At 40.7% G+C, this 17876-nt stretch overlaps 2 protein-coding genes across 6 annotated transcripts in view; one reads left to right on the top strand and one right to left on the bottom strand.

The window, feature by feature from the left end:
• The window catches only part of phactr4a (phosphatase and actin regulator 4a), a 369306-nt gene that overhangs the window by 47263 nt on the left and 304167 nt on the right, over window positions 1-17876 (top strand). The gene's annotated exons all lie outside the window — the stretch shown is intronic.
• The window catches only part of LOC311061566 (GTPase IMAP family member 8-like), a 107261-nt gene that overhangs the window by 35710 nt on the left and 53675 nt on the right, over window positions 1-17876 (bottom strand). For 4 of the 5 annotated variants that reach the window (XM_084080243.1, XM_084080245.1, XM_084080246.1 and 1 more), the window contains one exon: window positions 17561-17671. The exons of the other annotated variant lie outside the window; for it this stretch is intronic. In XM_084080243.1, coding sequence (XP_083936369.1) covers window positions 17561-17671 — 111 coding nt within the window. The remainder of the gene's footprint in view (window positions 1-17560; window positions 17672-17876) is intronic. 5 annotated transcript variants of the gene reach the window in all.

Raw genomic sequence — 17876 nt, 5'->3', positions numbered from 1 at the left:
CCGGGAGGAATAACGTCGGAGGCTGCGCCAATTACATTGTGTCGTCACTCCTGAGATCGCTTGCGTTTCATTTTGAGAGGATTGATCCCCCCAAAAATCATGTTTTTGCATCGAACGGTTACATTTTGCGCATTTGTGGCGCCCCCTATAGGTCAAAGTGGAAATGCTTTTGGGGATTTGTTGAGTAAACCACCCTCGACATGCGATTCAAATCTGGGATCGATTGGACGTTTCGTTCGTGATTTTTGGCATTCTTTGTAAAACGGGCCCCTCCCGCTAACTTTGGAAGCCAATTACGGACGAACGGTAAGGACTATCAAAATGCCGTTTGGATACCTTTATCGCATGGGTCCATAGATCACGTGTACCGATTTTTGTGAGATTTGGAAAAAAATTGTAGGAAAAGGAGCAAAAAGTGTGTTTTGAAGAAAATTCAAAATGGCGGATAATCTATCCTGACGCAAATGGGCGTGGCCTATATGGGGAGATGCGTTGTGACCCAAGGAATCCAGGTGAAAAGAAATTTTGATTTTAGGACCTATGGTTCAAGAGTTACAGGCCAAAACGTAAAGGGGGCTGTTATAGCGCCACCATGAGGCCGAATGGTGTGATATTTTTTTAAATAATTTCGGAGAAAATTATGAACCTCCCCTCCAAATGTGGTAACTGTAGCTCTTACGGTTTCTGAGAAAAAAATACTTGAATTTGATTTTTTTCACTTTTCCATTAAAGCGGATGGGGGAAATTGAATGCACTAATAAATTAATATCAATTAAACTATTTAACCAATCTCTTAGCCCTATACACGCGCACGATTCCCGATTTAGACGGTCATTTTGACATATGGCACGAGTGGGTGCTGGCAAAACTGTGGGAGTAGTTAAGGTCTAAAGTTTAACATTGATCAGGAACAATGTTAACACTAGACGCGTCGCAATTGGCAATTGCAAAGTGTGGTTGCGCCGACGCCGGTCGGGACTCGAGTAATACGCCGGGAGGAATACCGTCGGAGACTGCGCCAATTACATTGTCACGTCACTCCTGAGATCGCTTGCGTTTCATTTTGAGAGGATTGATCCCCCAAAAATCATGTTTTTGCAGCAAACGGTTACATTTTGAGCATTTGTGGCGCCCCCTATGGATTAAAGTGGAAATGCTTTTGGGGATTGGTTTAGTATACCACTCTTGACATGTGATTCAAATTTGGGATTGACCGGACGTTTCGTTCGTGATTTATGGCATTTTTGGTCAAACGGGCACCTCCCGCTAACTTTGGAAGCCATTTACGGACGAACGGTACGGACTATCAAAATGCCGCTTGGATAGGTATATCGCATGGGTCCATAGATCGCGTGTACCGATTTTTGTGAGATTTGGAAAAAAAAAATAGGAAAAGGAGCAAAAAGTGTGTTTTGAAGAAAATTCAAAATGGCGGAAAATTAATACTGACGCAAATGGGCGTGGCCTATATGGGGAGATGCGTTGGGACCCAAGGAATCCAGGGAAAAAGAAATTTTGATATTACGACATACGGTTCAAGAGTTATAGGCCAAAACGTAAAGGGGGCTGTTATAGCGCCACCATGTGGCCGATTGGTGTGATTATTTTTCTAATAATTTTGGACTAAATTATGAACCTCCCCTCCAAATGTGGTAACTCTAGCTCTTACGGTTTCTGAGAAAAAAATACTTGAATGGGAGTTTTTGCAATTCCCATTAAAGTGGATGGGGAAATTTAATGCACAAATAAATCAATATCAAAAAATCTATCCTGACGCAAATGGGCGTGGCCTATATGGGGAGATGCGTAGTGACCCAAGGAATCCAGGTGAAAAGAAATTTTGATTTTCGGACCTACGGTTCAAGAGTTACAGGCCAAAACGTAAAGGGGGCTGTTATAGCGCCACCATGAGGCCGAATGGTGTGATATTTTTTTCAATAATTTGGGACTTAATTATGAATTATCCCTCCAAATCTGATAACTCTAGCTGTTAAGGTTTCTGAGAAAAAAATACTTGAATTTGAGTTTTTTGACTTTTACATGAAAGTGGATGGGGAAATTTAATGCACTAATAAATTAATATCAATTAAACTATTCAACCAATCTCTTAGCCCTATACACGCGCACGATTCCCGTTCAAGACGGTCATTTTGATATATGGCACAACATTAGGGTATAAAAACTGTGGGAGGAGATGCGGTTTGAAAAAAAGTTAATCTATAAAGATGGAAACAAATAAATAAAGTGTATAGAGTACTATAGTCTGGTTGCCCTGTTGGGCAACCACACTAACTAGACGCGTCGCAATTCCGGGGAAATTGCAAAGTGTGGTTGCGCCGACGCCGGTCGGACTATCATAATGTCGTTCGGACAGGTTTATCGCAGGGGTCCATAGATCACGTGTACCGATTTGTGTGAGATTTGGAGAGAAATTGTAGGAAAAGGAGCAAAAAGTGTGTTTTGAAGAAAATTCAAAATGGCGGAAAATCTATCCTGACGCAAATGGGCGTGGCCTATATGGGGAGCTGCGTAATGACCCAAGGAATCTAGGGAAAAAGAAATTTTGATTTTACGACCTACGGTTCAAGAGTTATAGGCCAAAAGGTAAAGTGGGCTGTTATAGCACCACCATGTGGCCGACTGGTGTGATTCTTTTCATAATAATTTCGCAAAAAACTATTAACCTCCCCTCCAAATCTTGTAACTGTAGCCCTTACGGTTTCCGAGAAAAAAATACTTGAATGGGAGTTTTTGCAATTCCCATTAAAGTGGATGGGGAAATTTAATGCAGAAATAAATCAATATCAAAAAATCTATCCTGACGCAAATGGGCGTGGCCTATATGGGGAGATGCGTAGTGACCCAAGGAATCCAGGTGAAAAGAAATTTTGATTTTCGGACCTACGGTTCAAGAGTTACAGGCCAAAACGTAAAGGGGGCTGTTATAGCGCCACCATGAGGCCGAATGGTGTGATATTTTTTTCATTAATTTCGGACAATATTATGAATTTTCCCTCCAAATCTGGTAACTCTAGCTCTTACGGTTTCTGAGAAAAAAATACTTGAATTTGAGTTTTTTCACTTTTCCATTAAAGTGGATGGGTGAATTTAATGCACTAATAAATCAATATCAATTAAACTATTTAACCAATCTCTTAGCAAAATACAAGCGCACGATTCCCGATTTAGATGGTCATTTTGATATATGGCACAACATTAGGGGATAAAAACTGTGGGAGGAGATGCGGTTCGAAATATTGTTTATCTTGAAGTGGAAGAAAGTGTATAGATTACTATAGTCTGGTTGCCCTGTTAGGGCAACCACACTAACTAGACGCGTCGCAATTCCGGGGAAATTGCAGAGTGTGGTTGCGCTGACGCCGGTCGCGGGTCGCGGCCGCCGGGACTCGAGGAATACGCCGGGAGGAATAACGTCGGAGGCTGCGCCAATTACATTGTGTCGTCACTCCTGAGATCGCTTGCGTTTCATTTTGAGAGGATTGTTCCCCCCAAAAATCATGTTTTTGCATCGAACGGTTACATTTTGCGCATTTGTGGCGCCCCCTATGGGTCAAAGTGGAAATGCTTTTGGGGATTTGTTGAGTAAACCACCCTCGACATGTGATTCAAATCTGGGATCGATTGGACGTTTCGTTCGTGATTTTTGGCATTCTTTGTAAAACGGGCCCCTCCCGCTAACTTTGGAAGCCAATTACGGACGAGCGGTAAGGACTATCAAAATGACATTTGGATATCTTTATCGCATGGGTCCATAGATCATGTGTACCGATTTGTGTGAGATTTGGAAAAAAATTGTAGGAAAAGGAGCAAAAAGTGTGTTTTGAAGAAAATTCAAAATGGCGGAAAATCTATCCTGACGCAAATGGGCGTGGCCTATATGGGGAGATGCGTCGTGACCCAAGGAATCCAGGTGAAAAGAAATTTTGATTGTAGGACCTACGGTTCAAGAGTTACAGGCCAAAACGTCAAGGGGGCTGTTATAGCGCCACCATGAGGCCGAATGGTGTGATATTTTTTTAAATAATTTCGGAGAAAATTATGAACCTCCCCCTCCAAATGTGGTAACTCTAGCTCTTACGGTTTCTGAGAAAAAAATACTTGAATTTGATTTTTTTCACTTTTCCATTAAAGCGGATGGGGGAAATTTAATGCACTAATAAATTAATATCAATTAAACTATTTAACCAATCTCTTAGCCCTATACACGCGCACGATTCCCGATTTAGACGGTCATTTTGACATATGGCACGAGTGTGTGCTGGCAAAACTGTGGGAGGAGTTAAGGTCTGAAGTTTAACATTGATCAGGAACAATGTTAACACTAGACGCGTCGCAATTCCGGGGAAATTGCAGAGTGTGGTTGCGCCGACGCGGGTCGCGGGTCGCGGCCGCCGGGACTCGAGGAATACGCCGGGAGGAATAACGTCGGAGGCTGCGCCAATTACATTGTGTCGTCACTCCTGAGATCGCTTGCGTTTCATTTTGAGAGGATTGATCCCCCCAAAAATCATGTTTTTGCATCGAACGGTTACATTTTGCGCATTTGTGGCGCCCCCTATAGGTCAAAGTGGAAATGCTTTTGGGGATTTGTTGAGTAAACCACCCTCGACATGCGATTCAAATCTGGGATCGATTGGACGTTTCGTTCGTGATTTTTGGCATTCTTTGTAAAACGGGCCCCTCCCGCTAACTTTGGAAGCCAATTACGGACGAACGGTAAGGACTATCAAAATGCCGTTTGGATACCTTTATCGCATGGGTCCATAGATCACGTGTACCGATTTTTGTGAGATTTGGAAAAAAATTGTAGGAAAAGGAGCAAAAAGTGTGTTTTGAAGAAAATTCAAAATGGCGGATAATCTATCCTGACGCAAATGGGCGTGGCCTATATGGGGAGATGCGTTGTGACCCAAGGAATCCAGGTGAAAAGAAATTTTGATTTTAGGACCTATGGTTCAAGAGTTACAGGCCAAAACGTAAAGGGGGCTGTTATAGCGCCACCATGAGGCCGAATGGTGTGATATTTTTTTAAATAATTTCGGAGAAAATTATGAACCTCCCCTCCAAATGTGGTAACTGTAGCTCTTACGGTTTCTGAGAAAAAAATACTTGAATTTGATTTTTTTCACTTTTCCATTAAAGCGGATGGGGGAAATTGAATGCACTAATAAATTAATATCAATTAAACTATTTAACCAATCTCTTAGCCCTATACACGCGCACGATTCCCGATTTAGACGGTCATTTTGACATATGGCACGAGTGGGTGCTGGCAAAACTGTGGGAGTAGTTAAGGTCTAAAGTTTAACATTGATCAGGAACAATGTTAACACTAGACGCGTCGCAATTGGCAATTGCAAAGTGTGGTTGCGCCGACGCCGGTCGGGACTCGAGTAATACGCCGGGAGGAATACCGTCGGAGACTGCGCCAATTACATTGTCACGTCACTCCTGAGATCGCTTGCGTTTCATTTTGAGAGGATTGATCCCCCAAAAATCATGTTTTTGCAGCAAACGGTTACATTTTGAGCATTTGTGGCGCCCCCTATGGATTAAAGTGGAAATGCTTTTGGGGATTGGTTTAGTATACCACTCTTGACATGTGATTCAAATTTGGGATTGACCGGACGTTTCGTTCGTGATTTATGGCATTTTTGGTCAAACGGGCACCTCCCGCTAACTTTGGAAGCCATTTACGGACGAACGGTACGGACTATCAAAATGCCGCTTGGATAGGTATATCGCATGGGTCCATAGATCGCGTGTACCGATTTTTGTGAGATTTGGGAAAAAAAAATAGGAAAAGGAGCAAAAAGTGTGTTTTGAAGAAAATTCAAAATGGCGGAAAATTAATACTGACGCAAATGGGCGTGGCCTATATGGGGAGATGCGTTGGGACCCAAGGAATCCAGGGAAAAAGAAATTTTGATATTACGACATACGGTTCAAGAGTTATAGGCCAAAACGTAAAGGGGGCTGTTATAGCGCCACCATGTGGCCGATTGGTGTGATTATTTTTCTAATAATTTTGGACTAAATTATGAACCTCCCCTCCAAATGTGGTAACTCTAGCTCTTACGGTTTCTGAGAAAAAAATACTTGAATGGGAGTTTTTGCAATTCCCATTAAAGTGGATGGGGAAATTTAATGCACAAATAAATCAATATCAAAAAATCTATCCTGACGCAAATGGGCGTGGCCTATATGGGGAGATGCGTAGTGACCCAAGGAATCCAGGTGAAAAGAAATTTTGATTTTCGGACCTACGGTTCAAGAGTTACAGGCCAAAACGTAAAGGGGGCTGTTATAGCGCCACCATGAGGCCGAATGGTGTGATATTTTTTTCAATAATTTGGGACTTAATTATGAATTATCCCTCCAAATCTGATAACTCTAGCTGTTAAGGTTTCTGAGAAAAAAATACTTGAATTTGAGTTTTTTGACTTTTACATGAAAGTGGATGGGGAAATTTAATGCACTAATAAATTAATATCAATTAAACTATTCAACCAATCTCTTAGCCCTATACACGCGCACGATTCCCGTTCAAGACGGTCATTTTGATATATGGCACAACATTAGGGTATAAAAACTGTGGGAGGAGATGCGGTTTGAAAAAAAGTTAATCTATAAAGATGGAAACAAATAAATAAAGTGTATAGAGTACTATAGTCTGGTTGCCCTGTTGGGCAACCACACTAACTAGACGCGTCGCAATTCCGGGGAAATTGCAGAGTGTGGTTGCGCCGACGCCGGTCGCGGGTCGCGGCCGCCGGGACTCGAGGAATAGGCCGGGAGGAATAACGTCGGAGGCTGCGCCAATTACATTGTCACGTCTCTCATGAGATCGCTTGCGTTTCATTTTGAAAGGATCGATCCACCCCGAAATAATGTTTTTGCATCAAACGGTTACATTTTGCGCATTTGTGGCGCGCCCTATGGGTCAAAGTGGAAATGCTTTTGGGAATTTGTTGAGTAAACCACCCTCGACATGTGATTCGAATTTGGGATTGACCGGACGTTTCGTTCGTGATTTCTGGCATTTTTGGTCAAACGGGCCCCTCCCGCTAACTTTGGAAGCCATTTACGGACGGACGGTAAGGACTATGAAAATGCCGTTTGGATATGTTTACCGCATGGGCTCAGAGATCATGTGTACCGATTTGTGTGAGATTTGGAAAAAAATTGTAGGAAAAGGAGCAAAAAGTGTGTTTTGAAGAAAATTCAAAATGGCGGAAAATCTATCCTGACGCAAATGGGCGTGGCCTATATGGGGAGATGCGTAATGACCCAAGGAATCCAGGGAAAAAGAAATTTTGATTTTACGACCTACGGTTCAAGAGTTATAGGCCAAAAGGTAAAGTGGGCTGTTATAGCGCCACCATGTGGCCGACTGGTGTGATTATTTTCATAATAATTTCCCAAAAAACTATTAACCTCCCCTCCAAATCTTGTAACTGTAGCCCTTACGGTTTCCGAGAAAAAAGTACTTGAATGGGAGTTTTTGCAATTCCCATTAAAGTGGATGGGGAAATTTAATGCAGAAATAAATCAATATCAAAAAATCTATCCTGACGCAAATGGGCGTGGCCTATATGGGGAGATGCGTAGTGACCCAAGGAATCCAGGTGAAAAGAAATTTTGATTTTCGGACCTACGGTTCAAGAGTTACGGGCCAAAACGTAAAGGGGGCTGTTATAGCGCCACCATGAGGCCGAATGGTGTGATATTTTTTTCAATAATTTCGGACAATATTATGAATTATCCCTCCAAATCTGATAACTCTAGCTCTTACGGTTTCTGAGAAAAAAATACTTGAATGTGATTTTTTTCACTTTTACATTAAAGTGGATGGGGAAATTTAATGCACTAATAAATCAATATCAATTAAACTATTTAACCAATCTCTTAGCCCTATACACGCGCACGATTCCCGATTTAGACGGTCATTTTGATATATGGCACGACATTAGGGGATCAAAACTGTGGGAGGAGATGCGGTTTGAAATAAAGTTAATCTATAAAGATGGAAACAAATAAATAAAGTGTATAGAGTACTATAGTCTGGTTGCCCTGTTGGGCAACCACACTAACTAGACGCGTCGCAATTCCGGGGAAATTGCAGAGTGTGGTTGCGCCGACGCGGTCGGGACTCCAGTAATACGCCGGGAGGAATACCGTCGGAGACTGCGCCAATTACATCGTCACGTCACTCCTGAGATCGCCTGCGTTTCATTTTGAGAGGATTGATCCCCCAAAAATAAGGTTTTTGCATCAAACGGTTACATTTCGAGCATTCGTGGCGCCCCCTATGGATCAAAGTAGAAATGCTTTTGAAATTCCGCTTGGATAGGTTTATCGCATGGGTCCATAGATCACGTGTACCGATTTGTGTGAGATTTGGAAAAAAATTGAAGGAAAAGGAGCAAAAAGTGTGTTTTGAAGAAAATTCAAAATGGCGGAAAATCTATCCTGACGCAATGGGCGTGGCCTATATGGGAAGATGCGTCGTGCCCCAAGGAATCCAGGGAAAAAGAAATTTTGATTTTACGACCTACGGTTCAAGAGTTATAGGCCAAAAGGTAAAGGGGGCTGTTATAGCGCCACCATGTGGCCGACTGGTGTGATTATTTTCATAATTATTTTTCCAAAAACTATTAACCTCCCCTCCAAATCTTGTAACTGTAGCCCTTACGGTTTCCGAGAAAAAAATACTTGAATGGGAGTTTTTGCAATTCCCATTAAAGTGGATGGGGAAATTTAATGCAGAAATAAATCAATATCAAAAAATCTATCCTGACGCAAATGGGCGTGGCCTATATGGGGAGATGCGTAGTGACCCAAGGAATCCAGGTGAAAAGAAATTTTGATTTTCGGACCTACGGTTCAAGAGTTACAGGCCAAAACGTAAAGGGGGCTGTTATAGCGCCACCATGAGGCTGAATGGTGTGATATTTTTTTCAATAATTTCGGACAATATTATGAATTATCCCTCCAAATCTGATAACTCTAGCTCTTACGGTTTCTGAGAAAAAAATACTTGAATGTGAGTTTTGTCACTTTTCCATTAAAGTGGAGGGGGCAAATTTAATGCACTAATAAATCAATATCAATTAAACTACTTAACCAACGTCTTAGCAAAATACAAGCGCACGATTCCCGATTTAGACGGTCATTTTGATATATGGCACAACATTAGGGTATAAAAACTGTGGGAGGAGATGCGGTTCGAAAAAAGTTTATCTATAAAGATGGAAAGTGTATAGAGTACTATAGTCTGGTTGCCCTGTTGGGCAACCACACTAACTAGACGCGTCGCAATTCCGGGGAAATTGCAGAGTGTGGTTGCGCCGACGCCGGTCGCGGGTCGCGGCCGCCGGGACTCGAGGAATACGCCGGAAGAATAACGTCGGAGGCTGCGCCAATTACATTGTGTCTTCACTCCTGAGATCGCTTGCGTTTCATTTTGAGAGGATTGATCCCCCCAAAGATCATGTTTTTGCATCGAACGGTTACATTTTGCGCATTTGTGGCGCCCCCTATGGGTCAAAGTGGAAATGCTTTTGGGGATTTCTTGAGTAAACCAACCTTGACATGTGATTCAAATCTGGGATCGATTGGACGTTTCGTTCGTGATGTATGGCATTTTTGGTCAAACGGGCCCCTCCCGCTAACTTTGGAAGCCATTTACGGACGAACGGTACGGACTATCAAAATTCCGCTTGGATAGTTTTATCGCATGGGTCCATAGATCACGTGTACCGATTTGTGTGAGATTTGGAAAAAAATTGAAGGAAAAGGAGCAAAAAGTGTGTTTTGAAGAAAATTCAAAATGGCGGAAAATCTGTCCTGACGCAAATGGGCGTGGCCTATATGGCGAGATGCGTCGTGACCCAAGGAATCCAGGGAAAAAGAAATTTTGATTTTACGACCTACGGTTCAAGAGTTATAGGCCAAAAGGTAAAGTGGGCTGTTATAGCGCCACCATGTGGCCGACTGGTGTGATTATTTTCTTAATAATTTTGCAAAAAACTATTAACCTCCCCTCCAAGTCTTGTAACTCTAGCCCTTACGGTTTCCGAGAAAAAAATACTTGAATGGGAGTTTTTGCAATTCCCATTAAAGTGGATGGGGAAATTTAATGCACAAATAAATCAATATCAAAAAATCTATCCTGACGCAAATGGGCGTGGCCTATATGGGGAGATGCGTCGTGACCCAAGGAATCCAGGGAAAAAGAAATTTTGATTTTACGACCTACGGTTCAAAAGTTATAGGCCAAAACGTAAAGGGGGCTGTTATAGCGCCACCATGAGGCCGATTGGTTTAATTATTTTTATAATAATTTCGGATAATATTATGAACCTTTCCTCCAAATGTAGTAACTCTAGCTCTTACGGTTTCTGAGAAAAAAATACTTGAATTTGAGTTTTTTCACTTTTCCATTAAAGTGGATGGGTGAATTTAATGCACTAATAAATCAATATCAATTAAACTATTTAACCAATCTCTTAGCAAAATACAAGCGCACGATTCCCGATTTAGATGGTCATTTTGATATATGGCACAACATTAGGGGATAAAAACTGTGGGAGGAGATGCGGTTCGAAATATTGTTTATCTTGAAGTGGAAGAAAGTGTATAGAGTACTATAGTCTGGTTGCCCTGTTAGGGCAACCACACTAACTAGACGCGTCGCAATTCCGGGGAAATTGCAGAGTGTGGTTGCGCCGTCGCCGGTCGCGGGTCGCGGCCGCCGGGACTCGAGGAATACGCCGGGAGGAATAACGTCGGAGGCTGCGCCAATTACATTGTGTCGTCACTCCTGAGATCGCTTGAGGGGGCGCCCCCTATGGATCAAAGTAGAAATGCTTTTGGGGATTGGTTTAGTATACCACCCTCGACATGTGATTCAAATTTGGGATTGACCGGACGTTTTGTTTGATATTTATGGCATTTTTGGTCAAACGGGCCCCTCCCGCTAACTTTGGAAGCCATTTACGGACGAACGGTACGGACAATCAAAATTCCGCTTGGATAGGTTAATCGCATGGGTCCATACATCACGTGTACCGATTTTTGTGAGATTTGGAAAAAAATTGAAGGAAAAGGAGCAAAAAGTGTGTTTTGAAGAAAATTCAAAATGGCGGAAAATCTATCCAGACGCAAATGGGCGTGGCCTATATGGGGAGATGCGTCGTGACCCAAGGAATCCAGGGAAAAAGAAATTGTGATTTTACGACCTACGGTTCAAGAGTTATAGGCCAAAAGGTAAAGTGGGCTGTTATAGCGCCACCATGTGGCCGACTGGTGTGATTATTTTCTTAATAATTTTGCAAAAAACTATTAACCTCCCCTCCAAGTCTTGTAACTGTAGCCCTTACGGTTTCCGAGAAAAAAATACTTGAATGGGAGTTTTTGCAATTCCCATTAAAGTGGATGGGGAAATTTAATGCACAAATAAATCAATATCAAAAAATCTATCCTGACGCAAATGGGCGTGGCCTATATGGGGAGCTGCGTAATGACCCAAGGAATCTAGGGAAAAAGAAATTTTGATTTTACGACCTACGGTTCAAGAGTTAAAGGCCAAAAGGTAAAGTGGGCTGTTATAGCGCCACCATGTGGCCGATTGGTGTGATTCTTTTCATAATAATTTCGCAAAAAACTATTAACCTCCCCTCCAAATCTTGTAACTGTAGCCCTTACGGTTTCCGAGAAAAAAATACTTGAATGGGAGTTTTTGCAATTCCCATTAAAGTGGATGGGGAAATTTAATGCAGAAATAAATCAATATCAAAAAATCTATCCTGACGCAAATGGGCGTGGCCTATATGGGGAGATGCGTAGTGACCCAAGGAATCCAGGTGAAAAGAAATTTTGATTTTCGGACCTACGGTTCAAGAGTTACAGGCCAAAACGTAAAGGGGGCTGTTATAGCGCCACCATGAGGCCGAATGGTGTGATATCTTTTTCAATAATTTCGGACAATATTATGAATTATCCCTCCAAATCTGATAACTCTAGCTCTTACGGTTTCTGAGAAAAAAATACTTGAATTTGAGTTTTTTCACTTTTACATTAAAGTGGAAGGGGGGAATTTAATGCACTAATAAATCAATATCAATTAAACTATTTAACCAATCTCTTAACAAAATACAAGCGCACGATTCCCGATTTAGACGGTCATTTTGATATATGGCACAACATTAGGGGATAAAAACTGTGGGAGGAGATGCGTCTGAAAGTATTGCTTACCTAAGTTTATCAATAACAATAGTCTGGTTGCCCTGTTGGGCAACCACACTAATAAAGAGTATAGAGTACTATAGTCTGGTTGCCCTGTTGGGCAACCACACTAATTATAAAATGAACCCGCGGGATGATGAAAGATTTAGTACCGCATCATCCCGCGGGTTAATTTTATCATTAAATGACCAAATGAACCCGCGGGATGATGCGCTAAAACCCGCAATATTTATATATAAAACGTATTTATTTATTTATATAAAACATTACATACAGAAATAGAATGAGAGCGCGAGATAGAAAGAGAGGCCGTGTCATGGCCATATAATGACAGCAACAATATATATATATATATATATATATATATATATATATATATATATATATATATATATATATAATAGTATATCTTGTGGATATCTTGTGGAGTTTCAGCTACTATGCATCCCAGAAATATATAGCTTATAAGGCTTTGTAATTTGAAATTTGTAAGTAAATATAACTCATTTAGATGGTAGGTTTATGGTTTCCCATGGACTATAGCCGTTTCACTCATGATGCAATTTCTCTTTCATAACAGATACATACATGTGCCAGATAATCCCCACACAAAGAGAGTAAAAAAAGAAAAGACGTTACTTCACTGACTTCACTGTATGAAGTATAGGCTAGTTGCCTTTTCATAAATTATATATTTTTGTACTTAAGCTGTCGTGAAAGTTTATAATATTCAGAGAAATGTAAGGTTTCAAATACAAAAGTAGTAGTTGTTGTGAAGGTTAGCAAACTGGACATTTAGACTGAATGTTTCCTGTATCCTCATCTTGCGCAAATGCACACAAGTGTTTCACCAGGTTTTATTTGTGTTGTTTCTCATAAGCGTGCATCCGTTGTCTGTCAACAACACGCGCGCCAACAACACAGCAGTCTGTGCCTTGACTTCTGTGCGCTCAGTGCGCTCCTGACTCTCTCCAGGCGGCAACCTTATATTTATGCGCGACCAGCACAAACATTGTCGCATAGTTGATGACGTCTGTGTCCACTGGCGAAGCACTATGTGCATGCCGCCACCTATAGAATCGGGGGTATATATGCAAGTGTTCTCGGGCGCGTTAGAGCCTTGGCCAGTGTGAATGCAGGCCAGCCAAGCGCACTCGGAAACGGAGCGGTCTGGAGTGCGCACGCGGAACCATAGTGAGAAACGGCCCTAAGATCTCGCCTCCCCTAAAAAAAATAATTAAAAAAAAACGAAAATGTGTCATTGTGTGCTTAATGTCCTCAAAGTCACGCATCCAACAAGCTTTGAACTGAGCGGATTGGACCTTCTGTTCCAGAGATAATGACCAAAACATATTGAAAACGGACACTTTCGCCATGGGTATTGAAAACCTCAAGGGATGCGTCCGTGACGTATATACCATGCGACCACTTAAACTCTAAATCTCCGATGCTAGCGGTGTTGACATACTGATGGAGTATATTATAGTATATTGTGGGTAGTATATCGAGATGACAGATATGGGACATTAAAAAGGATAAATTAAACAAATGGGACAGTTTATTAGAACACAAAAAAAATCGCTACAGCTTCACTAGTTAACCAGTGAAATTACGGCATTTTACAATGCCTCTCATAGAGATTGCATTGAGAGCTGCAGTTCATCGTTCTAACGGACCCCGAGTGTCAAAAGTGGACGTGAATTTGTAGGCCTTCCGCTTCCGGCCGTGTGTGTCTATTACACCTAAGACAGGCAGCCTCTGTCAATAGCTTTAAAGCACAGCTCAAGACCTATTTCTTCACTCTTGCTTTTAGCTGATTCCTTGGTTGATTTTTTAAGTCCTCACTGTATTGCCTATTTTAATGTTGTTTTATGCTTTTGCTTTTCTTTTTTCTTGCTTTTTTGTTAAATTGGTTGTAACTGTAATTGTATTCTTGCTCTGTAAAGCACTTTGAGCTGCATTTCATGTCATGAAAGGTGCTATACAAATAACGTTTATTATTATTATTATTATTATTATTATTATTATTATTATAACCAAGGTTACTGTAGCCAGTGGTGGAAAAAGTACTCAAATTATTTTCTTAAGTAAAAGTACCAATACTGCAATATAGAAAAAATACTCTAAGTAAAAGTCCAGAATTAAAAATGTACTCGAGTAAAAGTACAAAAGTATTGGCATCAATATGTACTTAAAGTACCAAAAGTAAAAGTACTAAATATTTGAAAATAGCCAATCTACAAGCACACAACACGTTGCAGCTTGTAGTTCTGCTATTTTCTAATAGCCTATTTATAAAATAGGGCTAAAGTGGTTAATGTATGTTTCATTATATCATAGTTTATATCTGAAAAGTAACTAGTAACTTAAGTTTTCAAATAATTGTAGTGGAGTAAAAGTACAATATTAGAATTGCTATGACATTCATTTCTTTGAAGGTGACCAGGTGCAGGTTAATGTAACATCGTACCTCTGTTACTTACATAGACTGTATAAAGAGAAGGTTACTTACTGTATGTTTGCAAATGTTTGAGATGATGTTTGAGCATTTTTTGCACAAAGTTTTTTTATTTGCACAGTCAAGATTTTAGTCTGGTGGATCATGTTCAGTGGTCGTGGTGTAAATATTTTCAAACAGTTTAGTACTTTTACTTTTGGTACTTTATGTACATTTTTATACCAATACTTTTGTACTTTTACTCAAGTCAATTTTGAATTCAGGACTTTTACTTGTAACAGAGTGCTTTTACATTGCAGTATTGATACTTTTACTTAAGTAAAACATTAGAGTACTTTTTCCACCACTGTTGATGTTTTTAACATGACTGCCCTGTTTAAAATGAATGAATAAACATTAATAACCAAGGTTACTGTAGCAACATTTTTCATGTAAGGTATTATGTAGCAACTAAGTCTTATGTGAGCTCCCTGGGAGCTGAACTCCAAGCTATCAAGTTTCAAAGCCCCAAAGGGATAGGTGTGAAAATCTCATAGATCCCAGAAGAGGCACTTTGAGGCCCGCTATCTCAGTTCAATGATTTTAACTGAATCTCTACAAGGCATCATTCTATAAGCCATATCTCGGAAACTGGTGGGTCAAACTGCACAAGCAATATGTCAATTTGTAGCTATGATTCCCTGCTTTCATATGACATGAGAAAACAAAAATGAAAAAAGCCTAGATGACTTATCCGTTGTCGTGGTGGGTCACATATAGTTTGCTTTTACATCACTCCCAGTTGAGAGTGGATACTGTGATTGGTTTCCTTCAGTGAAGAACACGGTGTGTGGCCAATTGTATTTTTAGGGGGGGGGGAAAAGTAAAGAACAAAATAACCTAATAGTAACGAATACAGTACAGTACAGCCTTCCTAGAAATGTTGTGGAGTAAAAAGTAAAATGACAGGAATCAGAAAAAGAGATCATATCTCTCCTTCACTATCCTCTCTGCACTGGCTCCCGGTTAAATACAGAATAGAATTTAAAAAATCCCCCTCATCTACAAAGCTCTCAATGGAACTCAAAAAGCCTTATAAACCTGCTAGAACACCAGTGCGTTCCCAGTATGCAAAAAAGCTTGACGCTCCAAAAATATCTAAGGTTAGAACAGGAGGCAGAGCATTTAAGTTTCTGGCACCTCAAATGTGGAACCTTCTCCCAGTTTTGGTCCGTGAAGCAGACACACTCTGTATATTTAAGACTAGATTAAAAACCTTTCTTTATGATAAAGCCTATAGCTAGATTGTTTTTGTCAGTACTCAAAGTCACTTTTCAAAGTTAAAAGGTTAAAAACTAAGCAAACAAAAACATTAAAAGTAAAAGGCAAAAAGGGGAGGGGGTCGCTCCCTCTCTCCCTCTCCACCTCCCTCCCCATCCCCTCCCCTCTTCCTTCCATCCCCTTCCCCCCTCCAGTAAGGCCTGCCATTAACTCCACATACGGGGTCCGCTCCCTAGGGTTTTTGGTGTCTCCCATTTCACAGTTCCATGGACTGTTATTACGGACCCCCAGCTGCAGATCAAGAGTGTGATTGCAGACCGGGCCTCTCCATGGAGCACGACTGTGGATTTCTACTATATTATACCACTATACTGTTCTTATACTATACCATTGTCCTCACTGTGGGGCAGAAACCAGCTAACTACATTTTCTGTTTAAAAAAAAAAGAAAACATAAATCAACGCTATTGAACACCCTTTACGTCTGTGTGTTGGTTAAAATAATATTGAACCAATGAAAAGTATTCAAAAGCGCTTCTGACAAAACTCAACTCCACTGGATCCTCAAACTGTCGACCAAAGCAGCTAACTCCACCCCCTCTCCCCTGCGTGGCAAACAGAGCAGCTACAGACTCAGAGCAGAAGATAAACAACTTTAACAAGGCAGGTTCCCCCCCCCCAAAGTCTGTTAAAAGTAACTATGCAGTGTACCTGTTTATCAAACTTAGCACTGACACTAATATTTAAATTTTTTTGTATTATATTTCTAAAATCTATAGTGCTTTCTGCGGAGAGCAATGTGACAAGATAGCATTACTCTTGATAGTCTAATGAAACTGCAACTCTGTGAACCCCTATTTGCAGAAGTTATTGTAATATTTAAAGTCCTGCTTATTATTGTAGGCCTATATAAGCAGTGTCATGAAGCATCAGGGCATTAATTCATGCGTTGTGGTGCATTGTGAGTTAGGAGATCCATTGTCAGCTGTTCTTATCAATGATGGACACAACCTCCTAACTCCACTTGAGCTGGGTACAGTGGTGATAATATCATGACACATGCAAGTATCTGACAATATATTGCTTTGTTTCATTTCCTGAAAAACAAACATTTTGGAGTTGATTGGAGCTGGTTTCTGTCCGACAGATGTACTATAACATTATTGTTATACTATATTATATAATTATATACTCTCTTACAGTATTATATTTATTATTATTGTTACTACTTGTATTTGCCCCTCTCTCTCTCTCTCTCTCTCTCTCTCTCTCTCTCTCTCTCTCTCTCTCTCTCTCTCTCTCTCTCGAAAAGGTCATGAAACAGCTTTTGTGCTAACTGTCAGCAGGGGGCACTGCATTGAAAATGTATATGAAATAAACTATTGACTCAATTATGTAGGTATGATCGGTAATGTTGTAATGACTTTGGAGAAAAGGTAAGCAAACATGGCATCTACAATTAAGCCATCAATGGGAAATTTGTTTTTTTCCAATTATGGCTGAACCTGTGAATAAACAATGTATTAATGGTGGTATAGTCCTTTAACAGAAACATAGTAATGGTATAACTTACATTAGGTCTCTAAAGTTAATAGGACGTCCCATGGACCAGTCACTTCTCATAGACAGACCGCTAGGTGCAGGGGACACACTCGCTGGGTTTGCAGCAAAGCAAAGAAACTCACTGAAACAGAAAGCAGAAGTAGAACATTATGCTGGCAACCAAAACATCAACAATAAACAATGACTATTGTTGTTGTTGACGCATCTTTGCATTGACTCTGTCTGTAATTGGGCCGCTCGAACAAATATTCTATCTTTCGGTGGGCACGCACCTTAACTCTTTAAAGGAGCGCACAAGGGGCGCTCTAATGCAACTTAGGAATGAT

This window comes from Gymnoscopelus microlampas, assembly GCF_963454915.1.
Source record: "Gymnoscopelus microlampas genome assembly, chromosome: 15".
Taxonomy (NCBI): Eukaryota; Metazoa; Chordata; class Actinopteri; order Myctophiformes; family Myctophidae; genus Gymnoscopelus; species Gymnoscopelus microlampas.
The sequence above is the reverse complement of the archived record's forward strand: the minus strand, read 5'-3'. Positions and strand labels throughout refer to the sequence as shown.